The sequence below is a fragment of the Dermacentor andersoni genome, chromosome 8 (genome assembly GCF_023375885.2).
Source record: "Dermacentor andersoni chromosome 8, qqDerAnde1_hic_scaffold, whole genome shotgun sequence".
NCBI classification, from domain to species: domain Eukaryota; kingdom Metazoa; phylum Arthropoda; class Arachnida; order Ixodida; family Ixodidae; genus Dermacentor; species Dermacentor andersoni.
The window spans coordinates 63,832,392-63,857,158 of NC_092821.1; the positions used below are offsets into that span (position 1 = coordinate 63,832,392).

The 24,767-nt window shown below is 45.6% G+C and overlaps 1 protein-coding gene across 1 annotated transcript in view; it reads right to left on the bottom strand.

Moving 5' to 3' along the window:
* Positions 1-3,130: 3,130 nt before the first annotated feature.
* Positions 3,131-24,767, bottom strand: part of LOC126538912 (N-fatty-acyl-amino acid synthase/hydrolase PM20D1-like) — a 98,191-nt gene continuing 76,554 nt past the window's right edge. Inside the window, exon 11 of the mRNA XM_050185610.3 lies at positions 3,131-17,484. Coding sequence (XP_050041567.2) covers positions 17,258-17,484 — 227 coding nt within the window. The 3' untranslated portion in view covers positions 3,131-17,257. The remainder of the gene's footprint in view (positions 17,485-24,767) is intronic.

A 24,767-nucleotide genomic window follows, 5' to 3' on the forward strand; every position in this document is an offset into this window, starting at 1 on the left:
TGCCTTAGTGGCAACAGAGGCCGTTAAAGGCCGTAGTGAGAGCGACGAGGTGCTGTGCCAACAGAGCACTGTAGAGACAGCTAGGCCAGCTGCGAATGAATTGGTACAGTCACCGCGTGTGCCCATCGCTTGTAATGTTAACTAGGTTGTTAACGAAGTACAGAGTACTGCTGACCCGACAGACGTGAGCACCCATGTCAAGTCAGATCTGCGTGCCGCAGTGAAGTGCCAGTTGGACAATGCAGTTGAGGGCAGGTCGCAGGATTGCGAGCTGCGTAGCTCAAGGGAAGACAACTGCATTGTTCAGGGATCGGTGCAACTGTCCGCCAGTCTAGGTAGCCAAGAGAGGGATGATTTAGTTAGGAATCATTCAGACTGTGCGGGTGAGACAGCGATCGGGGCCGATGAGCTGTGTGCCGATGCACAGCGTGAGCTGGGCAATGCAGTAGAGGGCAGTTTGCAGGAGTGCGAGTTGCATAGCTCGAGTAAAGACTGCTGCATTGTTCCAGAGTCGGTTGAGCTGTCCGCCAGTCGAGGCAAAGAGAGAGTTGATTTAAATGAAAATCACTCAGACTGTGTGGGTAGGAGACTGATCCGGACTGACGAGATGTGTACCGGCCCGCTTGAGGAGCGAGAAGGCGGCATGAAAGAGAATTCAAAGCGAAAACGCCGTAGAAAGAAGCACGGTAAAGATCGGAAAGCGGTAAATAATGTAGCGCAGCCAAAGACGGCGACAGACGCAAAAGGGCAGGGCGCGAGGAAAAGAAAGGTGAGATCGTCGTTGACGACGTTGGCGCATCCAGTACCTTCGAGCCACCGGACAAAGAGAGACCGAGAAGCAGGTTTTGCGCGAACGCGGACAAAGGGCACGAGGCAGTTATGTTCCTCGTCGTTCCGTCACTTTTCGGGGTGCAGCATGTAGTGCGAAGGAGCGCAAGGTGGCAAGACGAGACTAAATGATAGGGAGTCACGACGCGGTCAGTCGAGTTCGTGATGAAAGCCTGGTGTGTGTGTGTGAAGACTTTTATTGTAATGAGGTCCGGAGGCTCGACTTCTTAAGCCAAGGCGGGCCGCTCCCACGTTGGCACTGTCACGCCAAGCCTTTCAGCGACATCATGGGCCCTCTGGACGGCCCTTAGTTGGTCCTGAAACAATGAGCTTTGAATCCTTTTCTCCCACTGTGTACATTCTTCAACGAGATTGGCGAGAGTCGCGGGACACCCCGCCAGCATATGTCTGATTCCAATGATGCCTGGTGCCAGGACGCAAATTGGCCAGAGACTGTAACGTCTTGAAGGAGCTGATAGTGCTTCGGTCCTTTTGTTGTTCCTGTGTAGCCAGAATAGCTTACGAACCGCGACCACCTCGAGTACGGCTCAAAAGTATGAGTCAGTCTTAAACGTTTGGAACGGGAGGCCAAGACAGCTTTCGTAGGAATGAAACATGTTTTGTTTTCTTTTTGAGAATTTGAAAATTTTCACGATTGGAGACTGGAATTTCTTTCAATATGTAAGGTATCAGCTTTGTTTATATTTTGGTTTGAGAAGCTCCGAGATTTGAAAGATGCGTTTTCTGTTTACCTTTAGTTTCGCGAGGTGTTAATTAATGAGTAGATAGTTATTATTTTTATTGTGAGTAACCTGAAGTCAAGGTTATCGGTGAGAGGCCTATAGTAACGCGCGTGAATAGTTCACCTTCTTTATTTCTACAAGAGTTTTCGAAGTTTCTATGTTGAAGCGCGTAGGCTTTCAGTAAGTGCGTAAATTGCATGGAAAAGCGTTCTTAGTTCCATTAGCGCATGTCCTGTGCAGACGGAAGGAAGCAGAATGTTTATGACTGGGTTGCTCGTGTGTCTTGAGGGTGGCCGCGTTCTGACTTCTCTAGTAAGTGTGCGTCGAACTAGTCATTAGAAGACGCATTTGTTTAAGGGTTCTGCGGAGTCCGTAAGTTACGCAAGTTTAGTTTCTCGTTTAAGGTGCGTGTCCTGTATGGACTAGAAGAAACAAATCGCAACAAATCGCGAGCGGCAATGTTACTAGCCACGTTTACACTGATACGTTAGAAGTGTACCGTATTCATACGCTGACGCTTGCAACACGGCTAAGATATTCGCCCACTCTTAGCGGAAACGTGCCGTATTAGGATAGTAGTGAAGACAGATGCCGCAGTTTCTGCAGCATGCCGGCCATATGTTTCTGTCACTGGCAGCTATGCGCACCCATCTGTTTCTGTCCCCTCAAAGTGGACATGGCTACGTTATTGCCGCAAACTTGCCGATATTAACGATATTATTCATTACTAATACGAAAGAAACTGTTTCAATGCACGTAGTGTACTCACGAGAAGATAAATCACGTTCGGCGCATTCGGCTTGCTCCGCCAGCCGCCATTTTTGTTGTGGTGTCCCGCGGTACATACAGCGGCAGCCGCATATTTGTTGACCGGTTGTCATCCCGCAGCAAACGCGGGATGAAAAAAAAATTTTCTCTTTTTGCGGGAAACTTAACCCACGTAATGATCACACCCCTGAATTCGCGTCAATTTTTTTTACAAGAAAGTGTGATCATTATGCGAGTAAATACGGTAATTTCATAGCACAATTTACACATACTTTTTTTAAGTAAAGGTAGTCGGACATTAGGAAATACAGAATTTCGCTGAGCTGGTTGTTTTAGGTCTCAAAGAGTGTTCTACAGCTTCACATTGCCCAATTAGGTGGGGGGGAGGGAATAAACAATGTTAAGAACTGGCAAATAGGCCGGCCAGTGATGCATACGCCTGACAAGCTACTTTGTACTCCAGTAACTGGAAAGAGGAGCATGCCATTTGAGGAAGGAGGCCAAACACATAACAGGCAGGTCTAATCAAGCAATGAAGACCAAGCCAATGCTGTTTAAGAAGTGAAAGTCAGGATGTGGCCTCAAAACTAGATTTAAAGTTCTACCAAAGGTCTGAAAACCTTACGACAATAGTTGGTTGTTCTGAGAAGCAAGAACAGCAGCCTGCATCACTTAATTGCATGCATGCTGAGGATCAAGCATACAGCATACAAGCCACAGTTTCGGGAGCATGGCACAGCTACCCACGTGAGCTGCCTGCTCAAGACAACATTACACCAAGAAAGCCCACATGTATCCAAAGCATTTTATTTGCATGCCCCGAAAATGTGTTACAGATTGTATTTTAGTTTACAAGTTCACACTAAGACATTCTGCACCGATCACAAAATCAAATGAGGCAGTCGCAGTCCAGAAGATATAAGATAAATACAAGGCCTTCAATAGTTGCACACACCATATGGAAAGCACTGAAATCTAAATATTGTACAGAAATAGCCTGATGCATATGTCCCTAGAAAGTTCAAAAACAAGATCCAGCAAATCCGTTCATCAAATATTTGATGGAATGGTCTTTCGATGCTTGTGGACAGGTGGCCTCAATAACCACTGTCTCTAAATGTTGACTCAGGTGATTACAGATGAATAGTTATCTTAATGATAGCCTAAATTTACAGCAGCACCATAAATTGGAAACTGCATCAATGGCAAAGTTAACTTTAGCTAAAGCTCCGTGAATTTCCTATTTCATTAATGACTAAAGTGCACATGTTGCACCTCAGGATTATGAAGCCTGTCAGTTGTCATGGCATCTGCATTTTGTGCAAATATGAAGATTAGAACCAGTTTCAAGATGGCACTTCCAAACTTGTAGTGAAATGCACTGCCATTTCCATGGTCATTTTCTCACAAACCCTCCTTGAGCAATGTTGACAAAATGCGTGAAACACCGAGCTATTTGGTCACAGATTTCTGGAACTAATTTTGCAAACTCCACTAAACAAGCAATTAAACAATTTCTGGTGTATACCACTGCTATTATTATAGGTCAGCAAAAAAATTTTTCTTCCCCTATTAAATGGAAACAGTGATCACTGCAGTTCCCTGTATAGGAGCTATACTTATTTATTTTTACATGCTGCAGCCCACATGGTCTACAGTCAGAGTGAGCTAAAGACCTCACAAAATGCGAATAGCAAAGTCATGAGCATAAAGATTCAGCAGGACATGCAAGCGGCAAACACATATACTAACTAAATAGTGTAGAACACAAGAGATATTCAGTAGTAAAGACTATACAAAGCTGGAAGGCACAGCAGAAAAGTGTTGTGACAAAGTGTAACAGGGCACCGTCTAAAACCATTAAGCATCTCCAAATGATTGTAACAACTGGGATAAAAAAAAAACAATTTTTGCTGGGTATGTAACATACACCAAATGTTACTGGCCTGCATAACATAACTTCATGGACACCAAATCGCAGCCCAGTGCAGAGTGATGTGAGAGTAAGCCTAACAAACAGCAGGTACAAAATACTATATATTGTGGCACATAGAGGCACTCAAAGTGCCCAGTAGGCATCAACAGAAAAATGCAGGTGCACAGCCTCTTGACTGCAACAGCACTCATCAGCCAGAGGCACTGTGAGCATGCAATTGCTCCACGAATTGAGGTGCTGAACACTCTCTCACTTCCAATACCAATGGAAACGGGTTTTACCATTGCGATTAAGCCTGCGGGTTATTACTTTTGTGTAGAATAAACGAGTGTTGAGCCAGTTTGGGCTCTTTCATTTTTAACAGCCAATTTCTTGTACCAATACGACAATCGGCGATTACTTGATCAACTGTGCCATCGGTGGTTGAATTGTCTCAAAAAAGATATATCAGGTCTGACTGGTAGAGAAGAAATATGGTACTTCAAGTACATCAGTGCTACCGTCAGTAAAAGCTTGGCATGGCATGACAGCCAGAAGAAAAAACACGGAAACAACAAAAAGTTACCAGTTAAATAATAGCATTAAAGTATCTCAAACAAGAAAAAAAAACAATCTTTAGACTTTTTTTGCAGTAAGATGTTCAATACTTTAAGATATTTATGTTTTATCATACTGCAATGGAGTCATTGTTGATTATTGTATTCTGTATGCAATTATAAAAAAAGAGAAATTTGGCATCTAATTTGTCTTCTAATATCTAGCGATGTTTACTCCAAACAAACTTTGGGAAAATATAAGTGTACTAGTTTGAACAGATCTATAACCCGCCACGGTGGCTGAGTGGCTAAGGTGCTGTGCCGCTAAGCATGACGTCGCGGGATCAAATCGTAGCCATGGCGGCCGCATTCCAATGAGGCCGAAATTCAAAAACGCCCGCACCCCGTTCATTGCGGGCACATAAAAGATGCCCTGGTGGTCAGAATTAGTGCTGAATGAGTCCACCAATATGGGTGCCTCATAATATAATCGTCGTGTTAGCACGTAACACCCCAGAATTCTATTCTGATCAGACATATGTGCCCCTTTAGACTTAAAAATTCATGCTGCTGTATAATACTTACAATATGTGCACAGTGTGAGCATATTTTTCAAATGAAGCTGCAACAAATAGTTTCTTACAATAGTGTGTTACGTTTACAAGGCCTATGTATATGTGATGACGTGATTTGCTTAATCTTATATCGAGAAATTGTAAACAATTCAGGAAGAGGGCAAATTCTAACCAGGCATCTGAGGGCCCTTTCTTCCAGATTCTTCCTAGTTTTTAATATTTGTGAATCGAAACACAGCAAAACAAAATGCAAGCTAGATCATTAGGCAAAAGTAATTAAAGTACTGATATTTCATCTTCATTTTTTTTTGTCTTGAATGAAAGTCTCAGAACTAGAAACTATAGAAACAATACTAGCAAGTTGCAGCGCAACCTGAAGAATTTAGTAGCTTTTCTACAGCTGGTTTCTGTGTTGTTCCATAGGACGTTACTGTGTTGTGATGCAGAAGGTGGTCATATGGGAGCAGGAACCCGTGATGTTCTGACACTCGCTTGGTCATCTGCTAAGCTGCTAAATCGTACCTCACAAACGAGTAGCGGCACAGGACACAACTTGGCGAGCTGCAGTTCATGCCAAACAAAACAATACAATGTGAACTCTATAGTGAGTTGTCTCTTTGCAGTTAGCCCATGGTCGGACCCAGTCCTCAAATGGTGTCACCTCTTCAGGCTGGAACACACTACCCCGTAATGTAATGTGTCCTTCACATTCTCACGCAAGGTGATGGACATCTGAAGTTACCTCTCTTGAGCATTTCAGACTCAACCTAAGAAAAAACACATTTCACCTAATGCATTGTGGCCCGGGCTTTTCTGAAATTCTTATCATTGTTAAATGTAGATCAACCATGATTATATCTGTGAATGGCAATTGTATCTAGAATAGCAACATGAGAGCATTAAACCTTTTCAAAACGACTGCGAAGGAGTCAAATTACAAAGCGTGATGCAGAGGTGCAATGTGTTTGGATATGTTCAAGAAAAAAGAGCCACAGTTACTGTGTCTCAGCTGCAAGTGAGTAAAATATTATATATTTTAGGTAGTAGCACTTAACCTAAGCAAAATATAAGCCTATCGGCATATTACCTTGCCACCAGCACGTGACAGAACTTGTTTATTGTTTGCCATGGAGATGGGAGGCAAAGATCTGTTCATGCGCCGGAAGCTATATGCATTACAGGTAGGGGTGTGCAAATATGAAAATTTTCAAATAAAAATCGAATATGAATACCTAGCTTCGAATATAGAATAATGATATGCACATGCATTTATTAGCAAGTTGGGTTAACTTGTTATGTTGGAACAACGCAATTGCATTGCCAATATTAAAAACTAGACCAGTAAGTCATTATACTAAAATATTGTGCATTTGGATCAAGTTAACTTGGAATATTTAGTAATTCATACCAGCTGTCCTCGACAGCCTCTGCCTTATTCATTATCATCATCGGCCTAGTTAGGCCCACTGCAGGGCAAAGGCCTCTCCCATACTTCTCCAACTACCCCAGTCAGGTACTAATTGTGGCTATATCATCCCTGCAAACTTCTTAATCTCATCCGCCCACCTATCTTTCTGCTGCCCCTGCTACGCTTCCCTTCCCTTGGAATCCAGTCCGTAACCCTTAATGACCATCGGTTATCTTCCCTCCTCATTACATGTCCTAACCATGCCCATTTCTTTTTCTTGATTTCAACTAAGATGTCGTTAACTCGCGTTTGTTCCCTTACCCAATCTGCTCTTGTCTTATCCTTTAACGTTACACCTATCATTCTTCTTTCCATAGGTCGTTGCGTCGTCCTCAATTTAAGTAGAACCCTTTTCGTAAGCCTCCAGGTTTCTGCCCCGTACGTGAGTACTGGTTAGACACAGCTGTTATACACTCTTCTCTTGAGGGATAATGGCAACCTGCTGTTCTTTATCTGAAAATGCCTGCCAAATGCACCCCAGCCCCTTCTTATTCTTCTGATTATTTCAGCCTCATCATCCGGATCTGCGGTCACTACCTGTCCTAAGTAGATGTATTCCCTTACCACTTCCAGTGCCTCGCTACTTATCGCAAACTGCTGTTCTCTACCAAGACTGTTAAACATTACTTTAGTTTTCTGCAGATTAATTTTTAGACCAACCCTTCTGCTTTGCCCCTCCAGATCAGTGAGCTTGGACGCAGGGACCGCATTATGGATCCCTCTTGGACTTCATTAGGTCAGCAAATCTTTTTTCATTTATTTAATCATCCTTATTCACCCCATCCTATACCCCTGTATGCCGAGGCATTTACCTTCGCAATAAAAAAAAATCAGTGAGCATGCATTGCAGCTGGTCCCCTGAGTTACTAAGCAAGGCAATATCATCAGCGAATCGCAAGTTACTAAGGTATCCTGCATTAACTCTTATCCCCAATTCTTCCCAATCCAGGTCTCTGAATACCTCCTGTAAACACGCTGTGAATAGCATTGGAGAGATCGTATCTGCCTGCGTGACTCCTTTCTTTATTGGGATTTTGTTGCTTTCTTTATGGAGGACTACTGTGGCCGTGGAGCCACTATAGATATCTTTCAGTATTTTTACATACGGCTCGTCTACGCCCTGATTCCGAATGCCTCCATGACTGCTGAGGTTTCGACTGAATCAAACGCTTTCTCGTAATCAATGAAAGCTATATACAACCGTTGGTTATATTCTGCACATTTCTCTATCACCTGATTGATAGTGTGAATATGGTCTATTGTTGAGTAGCCTTTACGGAATCCTGCCTGGTCCTATGGTTGACAGAAGTCTAAGGTGTTCCCGATTCTATTCTGATTACCTTAGTAAATACTTTGTAGGCAACTGACAGTAAGCTGATCGGTCTATAATTTTTCAATTCTTTGGCGTCCCCTTTCTTATGGACTAGTATTATGTTAGCGTTCTTCCAAGATTCCGGTACACTCGAGGTCATGAGGCATTGCGTATAGAGGGTGGCAAGTTTTTTCGAGAACAATCTGCCCACCATCCTTCAACAAATCTGCTGTTACCTGATCTTCCCCAAATGCCTTCCCCCTTTGCATAGCTCACAAGTATTTCTTTACTACTTCCGGCGTTACTTGTGGGATTTCAAATTCCTCTAGACTATTCTCTCTTCCATTATAATCGTGGGTGCCACTGGTACTGTATAAACCTCTATAGAACTCAGCCACTTGAACTATCTCGTCCATATTAGTAATGATATTGCCGGCTTTGACTCTTAACGCATACATCTTGCCTATTCCTAGTTTCTTCTTCTCTGCTTTTAGGCTTCCTCAGTTCCTGAGAACATGTTGAATTCTATCCATATTATACTTCCTTATGTCAGCTGTTTTACGCTTGTTGATTAACTTGGAAAGTTCTCCCAGTTCTATCCTTGCTGTAGGGTTAGAGGCTGTCATACATTGGCGTTTCTTGTTCAGATCTTTCGTCTCCTGCGATAGCTTACTGGTTTCCTGTCTAACGGAGTTACAACCGAATTCTATTGCACACTCCTTAATGATGCCCATAAGATTGTCGTTTATTGTTTCGACACTAAGGTCCTCTTCCTGAGTTAAAGCCGAATGCCTGTTCTGTAGCTTGATCTGGAATTCCTCTATTTTCCCTCTTACCGCTTACTCATTGAATGGCTTCTTATGTACCAGTTTCTTCCGTGCCCTCCTCAAGTCTAGGCTAATTCGAGTTCTTACCATCCTATGGTCACTGCAGCGCACCTTGCCGAGTACGTCTACATCTTGTATGATGCCAGGGTTAGCGCAGAGTATAAGGTCTATTTCATTTCTAGTCTTGTCACTCAGGCTTCTCCACGTCCACTTTTGACTATCCAGCTTGCGGAAGAAGGTATTCATTATCCGCATATTATTCTGTTCTGCAAAGTCTACTAATAACTCTCCCCTGCTATTCCTAGTGCCTATGCCATATTCCCCCACTGACTTGTCTACAGCTTGCTTTTTGCCTACCCTGGCAGTGAGGTCGCCCATCAGTATAGTGCATTTTGTTTTGACTTTACCCACTGCCGATTCCATGTCTTCATAGAAGCTTTTGACTTCCTGGTCATCGTGACTGGATGTAGGGGCGTAGACCTGTGCGACCTTCAATTTGTACCTCTTATTAAGTTTCACAACAAGAACTGCCACCTTTTCGTTATTGCTATAGAGTTCCTGTATGTTACCAGCTATATTCTTATTAATCAGGAATGTGACTCCTAGTTCTCGTTTCTCCGCTAAGCCCCCGTAGCACAGGACGAGCCCGCTTTTTAGCACTGTATATGCTTCATTTGTCCTCCTAACTTCACTGAGCCCTATTATATCCCATTTACTGCCCTTTAATTTCTCCAATAGCACTGCTAGACTCTCCTCACTAGATAACGTTCTAGCGTTAAACGTTGCCAGGTTCAGATTCCAATGGCGGCATGTCCGGATCCAGGGATTCTTAGCACCCTCTGCTGCGTCACAGGTCTGACCGCCGCCGTGGTCAGTTGCTTGGCAGCTGCTGGGGACTGAGGGCTGGGGTTTGATTGTTGTATTCATATAGGAGATTGTGGCCAAGTAGTGCACCAGGGTGGCCAATCCTGCTCTGGTGAGGGAGTGCGTTACCGGTTCTGGTCACCGGGATCAGGCCGCAGTCCAGGCCTGTTTATGCAATTTCATCAACATGCGGATTTTTTTTTTTAATCCGGTGGAAAATTGTGTGGCACCGGGATTCGAGCCATGGTCCTCTTGCACGCGAGGCGGATGCTCTATCTCTACGCCACCGCTGCACTGCCTTATTATACCGTATCAAATGCCTGTAAACTGGAGGGTAATTAGTGTAAGTGGTCAATCATCGCACTTGTTGCCAAGCAATAAGCTCAGAACTGGGGCTGGCACAAGAAAAATTTAAAAAGAAGTATGCACCTTCGCGGTCCGCCAACCCGTGCCTTTTGCTACTGAGAGAATGGCTTCCTTACAATATGTAGACGTTTAGTGGCTAAGCATGCTTTACAGGCGAAATTTCACTGCGACATCAATGAATTCAGCACGAAATCGCCCCAATATTCTTAGATTAGATAGAAACAAATGCTAAGAACCGTGTTTGCTCCCGCCCAGCCAGCAATACATTCGTCTTGATGGGAATATTCGTAGTCAGTCGAATATTATAACATTTTCGTATATTTCTCAAATCGAGTATGAATATTAAAAATATATTCAATAATATTCGAACTTTTCGAATAATCGCGCAACCCCAAATACCAGTTAGTGGGTTCAAATGGTAATGTACACCTACAAGGGTGTGATCAGGAAGTTCTCGGAACAGGCCTCGACACAAGCTAACCTTTGGCCAAGTCTGACCAAGCACAGTTGCGTTCTGCCCATGTCGAGGGGCTACTCTACCAGTAGAGCTGTCATCTTGTACGGTTACCTATGCCTGTAACAGATCTGGTCTTATTAATTTCTTCCCCCTTTTCTTTTTTTGCCACCAATACTCTAAACATCCGCAGTTTTAGTTCCCAGTGCTTGTGGAAGGTGAACGTTACCAATGGGTCTCATTTCCACTGGGATGTGCAGAGTTGTCTCCGCATTGTTGCGGAGGCAGATGCGTGCCTCATCCTGCTGCAAATATCCGCACCGGTATGTTTTTGCCCTTCAGCAACCAGCTTCAACTTCAGATATCAAGGCACTGCCGTTTGTGTAACCGTACAGATTGTTCTTTATATTTCCTTTCTTGCCATTGTAAATCTCCGTGGTATTTTGTTTCCATCCTTCACATCCAATTATCTCTATCTGTTTCTTTCACTTTTTTTAAAAAAGACTTGATTTATTTACACTTTCAATTACCCTGCACTTGGCTGCCAATTTTCTTGACCTCTTCCTCCATTTCACATCCACGTGATCTAGGTAAAAATATTTTTGCACTTTAGCCAGCCATTTCTTTTTATCCATGTTTCTGAGTCTTTCTTTAAAGCTATTCTTGCTCTGTGCTTCTCTTGCTTTGGAAGAACTTCAAACCATGGTTTTACCCTATGCCTACAATGTCAGTCAGTCCACCGAGCTTTGGTTAACTTCCAAAGCCAGTAAAATATCCGATTTAAAGGGCCCCTCACCAGGTCTGGCCATTTTGAGCTGACAAACGCGGAGCATACAATGCACGCGAACGATTGTGTTTGCAAAGATTACATCGCTACGCACCGCATTTCAATCCGAACGCCATTTTTTCTTCTCCTCGCGGCCGCCGCATTCCAAGTCAGGCGTCGAGATACTCGTGTCCCTGCGCCTACGTACTCGTGTCCGCAGTGTGACATCGCTCATGGTGACATGTTACTTCGAGAATTATTCAAGGCAACATCTGTTGTGTGATCTGTTGCTTGAATTGACAAGCTGACGTTCAGAGAAATAATAAAACACACGAACGGTATGTCTGTTTTTTGTTTTACTTTGCACCAAAGCAAGAGAGATGTACCTCTGCTTCGTTTGCTTGTTCCCATGGACGTGTGTTCCAGTGTGTGATCATGCTCTACGATCCGCTTGTTCTGCCTCAGTATTCGTGTAGCACTGAATTATAGCGCTAGTCATGTGTCCTTGTGCACAGCGCGCAAAATTGTGCACTGCGTGGAACGAGTCAATCACAACACCTTGCACGCAATGCAGTCAACAAAAGTGCGCAGCGCTGAAAAAAAAAAAAGCGAGAAGAAAAAAACTGAAGGCGGGACCTGTGATGTATGTGTCACGCGATCATCGAGGTCCGGTATGGGAGAACGCAGGGAAGGAATTTCACTTGCGGAGGCTAGACGGCGCAAGTGGAGAGAGTGTCTTGCTATGCAGTGGAGCTCACCTCCTGAAATCATGGGTTCTTGGCACTGAAATATTTCTACCTTGTCTATTAATAAGCCGATTTGAAAACTCTTGCATCAAAACGCTCCCTAGAGGACACGTAACAATTTCCAATGTATAATGAAAATTTACTATTTCCTTTAAACCGCAGAATGGCATTTGCGAAGGTGAGCACAAAAGCTGCCACCGTCGACCTGGCGATCAATGCAAGAGCTAGATGTTGAGTGATTTGGCAGCATGAGAGCACCCTTAATTTTGCACCAGCAATATGCCTTATTTCATTTGGTGCCCTACTGTTCAATGCAAACTTTGCTTCACCTCTCCTCCTTGCCTTTCTATGCATTCTTTTCTCTCTCTCTCTCGCTTCACTTCAAGTACATTCATTGAACAGTGACCCCTAGTTTCTATTTAATTTCTAAATTCATCTGCATTAATGACTATATCCACAAAACTCATTTGTCAGCTGAAGAAGACACAGAAGTAAACTCGTAAAAGAGCAAAAAGCACAAAAGTGTTGAAGCATGAAATTTCTCGCTTCTCACTTCGAATTGTGACCAGCCTTGTTAGAATTAGGCATGGTATGAACTATCACAATGGAATGTGTGATTGGTACACAACTGGGTAGAATAAGCTCTCCAGACCCAAAATTGAACTGCAGCAATGTGCAAAATTAATCTAGTTTCTCTTGCATTCACATTGCATTTCAGTGTGGTGGTGCAATCACAGGTACGCATGACCATCGGAACAAAAGTTGTGCTTAGAAGTGCACACCTCGACAGACAAGAACAAGTCATTGCAAGTGAACTGGAAAGCGAAACCGAGGGGCTCGATTATTCCTTAGTCACAACCATGTTAGGTGAGCAGCCCATAGCCTTATATAAACTTAGTCATTCCACTTATATGTGTTCATTAGCAAACCTCCTAAGAAGGAGTCCCCTGCACACACTACATGAGAGGCTCAAGTACTCCAAAAGGCCTAGGGGAGACGGCTGCACAAATTTATCATGGGAACCATGACGGCCCAGGCAGGTGTGACCTGCCGAAATGCATAACGCAGGGTAAACCTTTAAATGTTGCAAGGACGACGAGTCTATATAGAAGAGTAACCTTGGACCCATTCAAAACTTTAGCCAATTGGTAGCACCCAGCCAACTGTAGCAAATTCCTGCTATAATGAATTTCCCAGACCACAGCAACAATGAAAAACTGCTGTTTGAAAAACCTGTTGCCACGAGCACGGCAAAAAGAGCCAGAGAGAAGGGCTGTATAGAGACAGGCTAAGCATGAGAGCATGTGAATAAGCTTCATTTTTATATTATTTGGATGTAACTCCTTTTCTTCCCACTTGCTTCTGACAGCATCCCTTTACACTCCGTCGATTACTACTTTGTGATAGTGCTACTGTGAGCAAAAAGATGTTATATGATGAATGCATCAAACATGAGGGGTACACGTGCGCACGTCCCATATATCTGGGCACACCTCTTAACCTCACGAAGCCGGAACACCATTCCTCATCATGAAAATTTTTACAATTTGGTCGCCTTCATTTCTGATCATTAGTATTATGAAATCAATAAAATGTTATTTACGTTAGAACGTACCAAGTACAGCAGTTATTTATTTGTAAATGTTTTGCTGAGTTATTTCCAACTGAAACTTCACTCCACTGTGTCCAAAATGCTGCTACCAGTTCTAAATTTTCAGCATTTGGAGGCATCAAATCCTTCACGTCACCTTTGCTTGAAGGCACAGTTGCCATGACACTAGGATGGACAGTTGGCTTAGTTGTTATTTCGTTGCCGGTAAACAAGTAAAGTGCTGGGACGATGAGACACGAAGATAGGGGGCACATAAAGAAAAGCTTGCATGCGCTCTCTTTCTTCGTGCCTGGTCATCCCATTACTCTACCAAGTTTCCCAGTGATGCCGTGGCACTTTTCATGGTGTTATGAACTTTGATTTATTGATTGATTTAGGTTGGATCACAAAGCACAATGAGGGCACTGAGAAATGCTGTAATGAGTACCTTTGGTTCTTAACAACTGGGGTTCTCTAATGTGCACCTAAACCTGGGTGGACCAGCATCTTTGTGCGTTCTGCTCCCATGAGTCAGTCAGTGGTGGCTGGGACTCAAACTTTATAAGTACTGTATTCAGAAGCACTGCATTTGGCAGGATTGTGCGAATGCATAGCCATATTGAATCTTTGTCGATGCATAACAAGTGTGTAAGCCGTGTCGTGCCTGTCACACGGACTGAACTCTCCGCCTCCAACTCCCCTAGTGAGGTAAGAATATTGTGGTGTTTGGACGTGAAGGCTTGAATCGCAAGCCTTCTCTTACTTTTTTTAAAGACTTTAGCTTGCGATATCTTTGTACAATAAATAATAAAAGATTTGTTTGTTTCGTGGAGTCCCAGTGCAGTTCCAGCTCAAAATATCATTCTTGATGTAAATTTTACTGGAGTGCAATCTGTTGTAGTGGGATTAGACTACAATGAGACTTTCAGCAGCACTTTCGCTTTTACGGAGCCTTCAGAATGACATTACATCATAGAGGTGGCCATTCAATAATGTCCAACCTGTTCACATGCAGGATGGCAATAAAGCAGGAAAATATAGCCGGTGGGTGGTGCACCAATCTATGAGTCTCTTTCTCGTAATATCCACCTGAGTAGCTCTGAACATTGAGTTCACCCTAAAAGTGTGTGCCCAGCAAATGATTACTGTAAACGCAATTTCATTCTGAACACCAACATTTTCCTATTGTGACTCACTTGTCATAGGGCAAGCATGAACAATGGACAATAGTACATAAAGGTGTACAAAAAAGGAATGTATAATCAGGTCACACTAACACAGCTAGGTTACACTTTGTGATTGCCATATGCTTCACTACTGTTTATGCCAGAAAAACAGGTATGCACGAAAGCTGGACATTTACTTACAGGGTGCAAACCTGTACAATGTCACATGCTGTTTTCAACAACTCGCTCACGAATAAAAAAACTAAACTACACTGCGTAAAAACGAACAGCAAACCCAACCTGGCAATCAAGTGGCCATATCCCACAGTCAAAATATGTGAGATCACACAGGAAGACGACGACTTCACAGGCGCCCCACGAAGAAACAAGGGGCAATCTGCCTCCAGCTCCAAATATTTCCGCTTGCTTCTTGTGCTGAATGAACGCTAAGGGCATTCGACAACGCTAAGGGCATTCGACAACCTAGCGCAATGTTTACCATCTGCCATTGGTATGCTGACACTGGTGCAGATAGCTCAATGTGACCACTGAACAGCGTTGCAACAAAGAGTCAGTCCAGGCACTTATATGTCATTAGAGAGTTTTAGCCTACCACCTCCATTTCACTACCAGCACTGCAGCTAGCTCTCTATGCACTAATTTTAGCTTTATGCATCTGGCGTGGCTTAGATAGCAAGCGCAAAGCTGGCGTAACGGTGGTGGCAGCGTAACAGTAGAGCATACGCAAAATGCTAAAACTATCATTTCAATAAATGCACAAATAAGGACAATCCACTGTGATTGCATATGATATGTCCCTGAGATGCAGAACCAAACAGCCCTCACTACTCATAAAGAGACACCGCAGATAAATGTTAAGTCAAGCTATATGGCTAGGTTACGCCTTAGTAGTGGCAAATCAGTCAGCCTCATTGCGTATGCTGGCTAAGTAATGCCAAAAGAAAGAAAATAAGGAAGACATGTGCCGATGCTGCTTTGAAATTACCGTGTGAAGTTTGCATGACATTACGTTGTTTGCAAGTGCATGTTCAGGGTTAATCATTTGTCAAAAAGACATGTCACAGTTGGCTCCGATCTAAGCCAACACGCATCTTGGCAACCTCTAGAGCATAAAAATGGCCTTAGTTGCGCAAAAATGTTATATGAAGTCTGCAACAATACACTGACATCACTAGCACTGCAGTTTAGGTGCAAAATGCAATAACGCGAAGATTGGCCTTCACTTTTTCCATTAAAAGCAAACTTTGCTTTTCCCCACCAAAGAAATTCAAATAAGGTAAGGTATGGAAAGAATACCTTTGGAGTCTAAAATGGCCTATCATTTGTTGTTAGTGTCCCTTTATTTGAGTTGTTTGGTGACTGACTGTTTGATGCACAATATTGTCTCATTCTGTTTTCTCACTTCCTCACTGAAAAAAAACAAAAGATTGCATGCCCAACCTTGCTCTCTATACCTTACTGCAGTGCTTGGAGCTTGAAAGACTAAAAAACAAAATACAGAAAAAGATGATTTGTCAGCATAACTTTCAAAGTATCAATCCATTAAATATCTTTGTAAAGTTCAGGACACTTTGCATATCAGTGTGTAACATGTCTTATTGCACTTATACCATTCAAATGCAAATGTACACTTTTGCAATATTTTAAAAATATCGGATGAATGCGTATCAATGATCCAGTCAGCACCATAAGCCGCATTTGTGGATGCTGCTGACAAAGTGATTATGAAAATGTGTATAGGACTGCTACAGGACAAGAAAATGTGTGACATGCGGACTGATACTACATGTATATAGGCAAAAGTATATTTCTTATCACATTTTTAGTTATTTGTATCATAGTAAAGAATGCCTGTGAAAAAATATACAGAGACATTGCAAGTGACCTTTCTATGCTTAGCTACAATTTCACTGCCACAGTTTTCCATGTAATACTGACAATCTTGCCAACTGACACTCGTGCAGTGTTATTCAGTATTACAGCAATGTACAATCAGCCAGGAGTGAAATGCAATCATTCATGCACAGAACATCCCTGAACTTTCCATATGCGCTATGTTCAGATGTGCTGAAGCATACGTGCTTTGTGTAATGGTGCAAAAGCCACACATGCTCCCTCAAACCATTTGCAGGGCCGTTTCACAGCACAATTATACATGTTATATGGCGCTTCAGAATGCCGGCTGCTAAAATTATTTCATTTCACTAATGTTGATGTTACACATAGGCCAACTTCCACGAGTCAATACTGCACACTCTGCTGACACGAAGGCTGAAGCAGGCGTGGCAGCCTAAAGTTCGTCACGTGACTGGTGTGAAATGCCAGCATGATCAGCGTAACGCATAATGAGCCGATAAAAATTGACAAGGCGCTCGTAGTTCAGGCGCGAGATACGCTCGTTGTCACCATGCAATCGACTAGAGGCCTCTTGAGGTGTCAGGAGTACTGGTGCGAACCGGTACACGTTTCGGGTAAGGTCCAGATAGTACCGTGTGTCCGTGTTTCCTAGTGCCAAGGCTGCACGAAAGAAAACCAGGCACATGTGAAGTTGCCCATTTCCCAGGTTTAAATCTAGCTGAAGATAGCTGAAGCAACTGAGAGCACAAAATCATGGGAATTATAAATGGGCGAGCAGAATGTGTCTGTGTGCAAAAGAGTGCAGATGCAAGTCACCCACATTATGTATACGGTGGCACAAAAAGACCCCTCACACATCAAAGTGTCTTGCTTGCTATTAGCAAAAGCCAGCAATACTGAGTAGCGGGGAACATGATGACCATAATGAGCACTACAGTTTAATGTGATAACTACATCAGGTGTGTCAAAGTACTACACTTGGAACATCAAAACGCCGGGAAGTTTAACGGGCAAGGGAACAATCAAGGTGTAAATACAGACTGCAGCATTTATTAACCTTGCGACAAGGTGTATTGTCATTCACAACCTTGTGGAACGTTAGGTAAATCAAGGGACTGCAAGGGCTGTCCGTCGCACGGGGCTCGCTCGCGATCACGGCACGGTCCTCTTCTTCCTCTTCAGTTGGCACATACGCAGGGGCGCGTCTGCTTCATTACAATGCCCTGGGATCAAAGCGTAGCCTTCCTGGCGACTCAGGGCGTGGAGCAGATGAGTGGGTCGTAATACGGTTTCAGGCGGTTGAAATGTATGTTCTCTCGTCCATGATGACGCAGGTCTGGTGACACTGTGAGTGGCTCGACGATGTAGTTGACCGGTGAAGTGGCCTCGATGATACGGTATGGAATGTGATAACGCGCCAGGAGTTTAGAAGAAAGGCCAGGAACGTGGGCTGGTATCCAAAGCCACACAAGTCAACCAGGAGCAAAGTTGTGCGGTGGTTGATGAGCACGGTCATGTCTTGTCTTTTGGCGTTCTTGTGTCTCACTAGTCAAGGCACGTGCCAGCTGACGGCAATCTTCAGCCTATTTGGCGACTTCGGAAAGCGGAGTACACTCTGTAGCGTCAGGTTGGTATGGTAGTATGGTGTTCAAGGGGCATGAAGGCTCTTGGCCATACACAAGGAAAAAAGGGGAAAAGCCGGTGGTCGCTGGCGTCGCGGTGTTGTATGCAAACGTAACAAAAGGGAGTACGGTGTCCCAGTTGGAGTGATCGGATGAAATGTACATTCGCAACATGTCGCCAAGTGTGCGATTGAACCGCTCGGTCAGACCGTTGGTTTGGGGATGGTACATGGTCGATTTGCAGTGAATTATCATGCACTCGGTGAGGAGGGCTTGGACGCCCTCTGACAGGAAGACTATCACTCCGTAGTTGTCGGGGAGCACCATGGCGAAGAACAAAATTGCGAAGGATGTAGAAACCAACGTCACGGGCGGTTGCTGCTGGCAGAGCTGCAGTCTCAGCGTAGCGAGTAAGGTGGTCTATGCCGACAATAATCCACCAATTTCCCTACCCGCTGCATGGAAGCGGGCCGTAGAGGTCGATGCCGACACGGTCAAATGGATGAGATGAGCACGATATAGGCTGCAACGGTCCTGTTAAATGCTCGGTAGGTGTCTTGCCTTGTTGGCATGTAGTACAAGAGTGAATGTACTTTTGCACAAAGTTGTACATGCCTCGCCAATAATAGCGCTGACACAACCTTGTGTAAGTTGAGGACACCGGGATGAGCGCTTAGGGGATCAGCGTGAAAAGACGCGCAGATGTCAGAGCGCCTATGATGAGGTATAACAAGGAGCTATTTCCGACCGTCGGGCATGTAGTTGCGGCGATATAGAATGTTGTACCGCACGGAAAAGTGGGTTGCTTGGCGACGCAGTGCTCGTGTCGAAGGGACATCAGACGGAGCGTCAAGGTATTCAAGTAACATTACAAGTGTTGGGTCCCTGCGCTGCTCTGTGAGCGTGTCAGCGATGGTCAACGGTGACAGTGTGGACAACGAAGGTGACAAAGACGCCAAATGAGGCATCAGTAAGGAGCGAGAGAGCGCATCAGCGTCAGAGTGCTTGCGACCGGAGCGGTACGTGATGCGGATTTCGTACTCTTGTAAGTGAAGGGCTGAACGTCCCAAGCGTCCCAACGGGTCTTTCAAGGAAGAAAGCCAACAAAGGGCGAAATTTCTGTTACGTACGCTTTCCCAGCACCAATGTTCGCAATCAAGAACATAAAAAATGGCCCAGTAGAGTTACGCTCATCTTTACTGCTTCATACGATAGTGGAAGACAATTTTTCAGCCCCAATGTACAGTACGTTACCAAATTGCGATCGTACGATATGTATTCCGGCTGCTAGATTCCATGTAAACAAGAAAATGTTCAAAACGCGCGCAGTTCAGAACATTATATAGCTGCCTGCCACGGCAGCTTCACTGCTATACACACCCACCTGTCTCACATGAAAACGACGGTGCGCACTGGGTTTCTCATTTCAGTACCAGCAAATCTTCTCTGGGGTCGTTGCACACGGCATTCACAGCTATCACCACCAATCCTACTACGATAAGCATCTTCGCCTATCTGTTTTACAGCACGTGTTGCGCAGTGCCATTGACAGCGTATTGCACGCTTTTGGTGGGCGATAATCCAAATGAGCCGCCGTTCCCTGCTGCAGGCGCCGCAACGTGGCCATCACATTTCGCTTCGTTCACATCCACTGTTGCCTGCCAGCTCGATTTCATTTCAGTTTCCCATCGCCCTCTTAAAGCACCACCCATTAGGAAAACCACAATATGCCTCTCGGGCTGCCAGGGCACCACCAGCATGACATGCATCAATGTCTTGTGCCGCAACGATCCGCATGACACTTCTTACGCAGTTGTCAACAATAGTCAAGTCTGTCATTTTTTTGGTTACTTCGGGTCGTACGTTTTCTCAGTTAGTACGTTTTTGTCGTCATTTTCGCCAGAACGTATGAACGACGTTGTATTGGAATCTCGATAATACGATCACGGCTAATACGAAATTCTGGATGATACAAATTTTTCTGTAGTCCTGGCCGAGCCCCATTACTTTGCAACGTGCTAGAGAACGGTTGTTACGAATCAATATTCGACCCGTGTCGGTTGATACGGAAATTATCGAAGACACTGGAAATTCTAAAGTGTTCTTGGCGAAAGACAGACGCTGCTGCCGTCTGCGCTCCGCTTCCCTGGCTTTGCCGTTTGGTGAAATGGCCAGTCGCTGCTGCCGTCTGTGCTCCAATTCATTCGCTTTGGTGTTCGGCGATATCGCCTGTCGCTGCTGCCGCTTTCGTTCTGCTTCCCTGACTTTGGTACCCCCCGATCTAATCAGTCGCTGTTGGCATTTCCGTTCTGCCTCCCTTGCTTTCGCATCTGGTGACATGTTCAGTCGTCGCATGCGCATTCGCTCCTTGTTCTTCTGGCGTTTGGTGTTGGGGGAATCCGGCGTCCGCTGCCGCTTCCCCGAACCGCTTGGCGCACAATCACTGGGCTGCTTCGGAGCTATGCGTCTCACTCACTCGACTGCAACGAGACGTTTGGCGAAGGAGCGGCGGTGCAGCCAGTGGGGGGGGGGAACTCCCCGGTTTCGGTGGCAGATGTGATTGGCGCCATCTCTGTATTGGGCAAACCCGAAAATCCGTTTACATTGCATGGCCTCGTAGATTGTCGCGCGCACGCGCGCCGATACAGGTGGCTGAGCCCTTCCCCCCCAAATCCTCTCCAATTGCCCTCCCTCGTTACTCCCTCACCTTTGACTGTCTCCCTGCGCACGCCGTGCGGCCCCGCCGGCCCGGCGCCAGCTCAGCCCGCTGCATGACGTTTCATGTTTCGTTATTTGCTCTTATCACGAAGCGTGCACTGCTGTGCGTTGACCGGCGTGGGTAGTTTCGTCAGTTTCGTGGTCCTCGGTAGCTGTGTGCTTGTGCTCCGCAATATTTCACCCGTTTCACGACTCGTAACGCTTGTGCATCGTGCAGTGGTGCACAAATACCTCAAAAACAAGCCCTGCAAGGTTGTTCCGGTTGCCTAAAGACAATAGATGAGCGCTCAGACCCAAGGACACCAGAAGGCGCATGTACACAAACAGCCCGGTCCATGTGTGTGCTCCATGAGGCTCTGGGCGTCGTTGCGCCTTGATTGTGCAACACTTGCCTCTTTCCGGTAGAGAAAGCTGAGAAATAGATGTTCCTTCTCATTGTCACCTGGTCTATGACTTGTATTTTTCTGCGCCAAGTCTCATTCTGGAACTTCAGTAACTTGCCCAGACTTCCATAGCGCCCTCAGTGCTTTTTCTGCGTGTCACGTTCTACAAACGTACTAACAGCTGAAAAATTACTGTTCGTGTACTATCTCAGTAACCGCCGATGGGAAAACCGCGCGAACAACCTTCATGTGTGGGCATGATACGCCTTTTTTTCTCCTGGAAAGCATGAGAATTGCAAGTGTCCTACATGCAGATTTGTGCCGTTCATGTTTATTATACAAAGGAAAAAAATTAAATTATGGGGTTTTACGTGCCAAAACCACTTTCTGATTATGAGGCATGCTGTAGTGGAGGACTCCGAAAATTTCGACCACCTGGGGTTTTTTAACGTGCACCTAAATCTAAGCACAGGGGTGTTTTCGCATTTCGCTCCTATCGAAATGCGGCCGCCGTGGCCGGGATTTGATCCCGCGACCTCGTGCTCAGCAGCCCAATGTCATAGCCACTGAGCAACCACGGCGGGTATTATACAAAGGAGTGCCCAGTAGGTGCGACTTGGTGCCTTAAGTAACGTAATTTTATTGCTAAGCATTACATTCGGGTCGAAAGAAAAGTCGTGTTGTTGGCTTATTTACCTGGTCTTTGATTGAAGAATAAGCCTTTCTGCGAATGTTTTCTATGTGCTGCTGCAAAAGCCAACTAGCTTCTGTTCCCCTTGCCACCGTTACTCAAGTTGTGGCCAAGTGCAAAATAATGTGATGTGTATTTCAGTTTTTAGTACAATGTTATTTTTGTTCTGCCATGTCTTTTTCAGCAGTAATGAACATGTCACACATTGCATATACTTTCGTGCAGATTTATAAGTAAGCTCTTTATAAGTAAGCATTTTATTCTATTTTTTAGGTATTTTGCGTGCCATTGTTTTTGCCATTACCAGTGAGTTTTCCCTTCTTATAGTTGTCATGACTATGTCATACATGTCGTCCAATTTGGTGAAATATCTCAGTGCATATATCAGAAGCTTGTCTACATTTCGGTCTTGAGGGCGTTATATAAATATCGTTTTTTTTATGTGTGTGTACATGAACCGGCATTCGCGTTTTACAGCGCTTTCCTTTGTTATTTCACCGTCTGTGAACTTTTGTGCTTAGTAGTCTTGTATATGTCATGCACCTTTCACTCTTGCTCATTTTTTGAGCGTGTATCACACCACGTTATCAGAAAAATCTGTTTTCCGTAACGAAGTCAATAAAGCGAGACTAAACATCTGTTCTGTTGGAAGTGTAGTTTTTTTTATGCCCCGGCACATGCTGGTATAATACAAGTATCGGCAAGACTGCGTGCGTGCCAAAGCATAGCCCACGGCGCACCACGCGCCAGCTCGCAAGCAATGCCAATGCGCTGCTTGCGAGCTGGCGCGTGGTGCGCCGTAGCACGCGCGCGATAAAAAGAAGCGCGCCGCCTACAGGTAAAAACAAAAAAAGGGAGCGGCGCGCGCGGCGTGGGGGAAAGGGTGAAAGTGAGCGGAGCGGACCGGGTCGGCATAGTAAAAACAAAAATAAAATAAACAACGTTTGGGAGAGGAGGCGCCGCGCGGCTGCTACTCCTACTGCCATGACAACGTAAGCAATCGGGTGCGCCGCCATTTTGCTTCTGCGTCGCCCATTGGTTAGGGCCGTAACTGAAGGGGACCTTGGCGCTAGCGTCGAAAGAGCGTCTGCTTGAAAACAGCCAATGGCAGCCATGCGGAGATTCGCCTCCTTGGTGCAGCTGCCACCGCCGACGCGCGCGCGCTCGTTCTACAGCTTCTACAGCTACTGTGTGACGTCACGGTTGCTATGCGTAGCTGCGCCCCCCACTGGCGCGCCGGTTGCTAAGAAGGGGAGGAGGTTGCGCCGCTGCGCGGAGGAGAGGTCACAGTTCGCACTATTCCAGCGCACGGATGGACGCGACCGCAGGCACGAACCCCACCGACAGCAGTGAAAGAGAACAGCGCGCAATAACGCCATTTCTCCTCTTCTCTTTTGGTGCGGAAGCGCGGACGCGGAGCTAGACGCGTTTTTAGGATTGCTAGTACGTACAGCGGGGCGTGGCACTTTTGACGGAGCTCGACGTTTCCGCGCAGGCGCGAGTAAGAGCGGGCGCGAGAGAGAAAATCTGGGGGCATTTGTTCCTTGAATATATGACTCAGCCTAGGCACTATGGAGGAGGTTTCTTATAGCATCCTCGATCACCCGCGCCGGTGCGCACCGGGGCGCCTTGGTGCGCACTTTCATCCTCGGTCAACCGCACCGGTGCGCACCGACCATCCTCGATCACCGGAAGCGCACCCTGTTGGAGCGGTTTTCCGTTGCCCCGTCTTGCACCGAGAAAATCGGCGGTGCGCCGGGGTGCAATCCCAGCAAGCACTGCGGGATGTGCGACGCGCGCGCGCACTGCCGACTGCAGAACCGCGGACGCTCTGGCCCGATATCTGCGCAAGCTGCGGTTGCAACGAAGTTGATGGAGTTAGCTAGTGGAGATGTCGGCAATGAGAAAGGAAGCGCTCCTAGTTGCTGCAGTCGATGAGCTTTTTTTCAAGTTCGTCTGACAGCGAAGACGATATGCTGGTCGACCTCGTCCAAAAACAATGTGGTGAAAAGGGGCCGGAAGTGGACAGGTTCGTTGAACAGGTCGTCAGGAACGGGTCGTCAGGATTAATTATAAAATCCATTGGCGTTTGCTTGCAACCAGGTATGTCGGAGCACGCAGTTTGACAAGGTTCGAGCGCTTGCCGCAGATACTCAGCAGCTGCAATAAAATGCGCGCGCGCGTGTTCGCGCACGTTTTTCGCGCTAGGGGCAATGTAGCGCTGCAGGGTGCAGTTTTGTCCTCGATGTTGACCCTCCGCAGTGCGCCACCACGGCGGTGCAAAGCGCACCATTCCGGTTTCGGGGCAACTCCGGGGCAAGGTGATCGAGGACGCCATTAGAGCGCGTTGTATTCGTTTGTCCCCTAGACATGCCGGCATTGCACAGTGCGGTCGAGTTGGTTTATACGCTCCGCCACTGGCTGCCCGCGCGGTGAGGCAGTGGACGCGGACGCCGCTTGTTGGTCGCTGTGTCTAATCTTCTGACTGGTGTTGTATAAGTCGCGGGTCGCTTTTTTCGTCGCGACGAT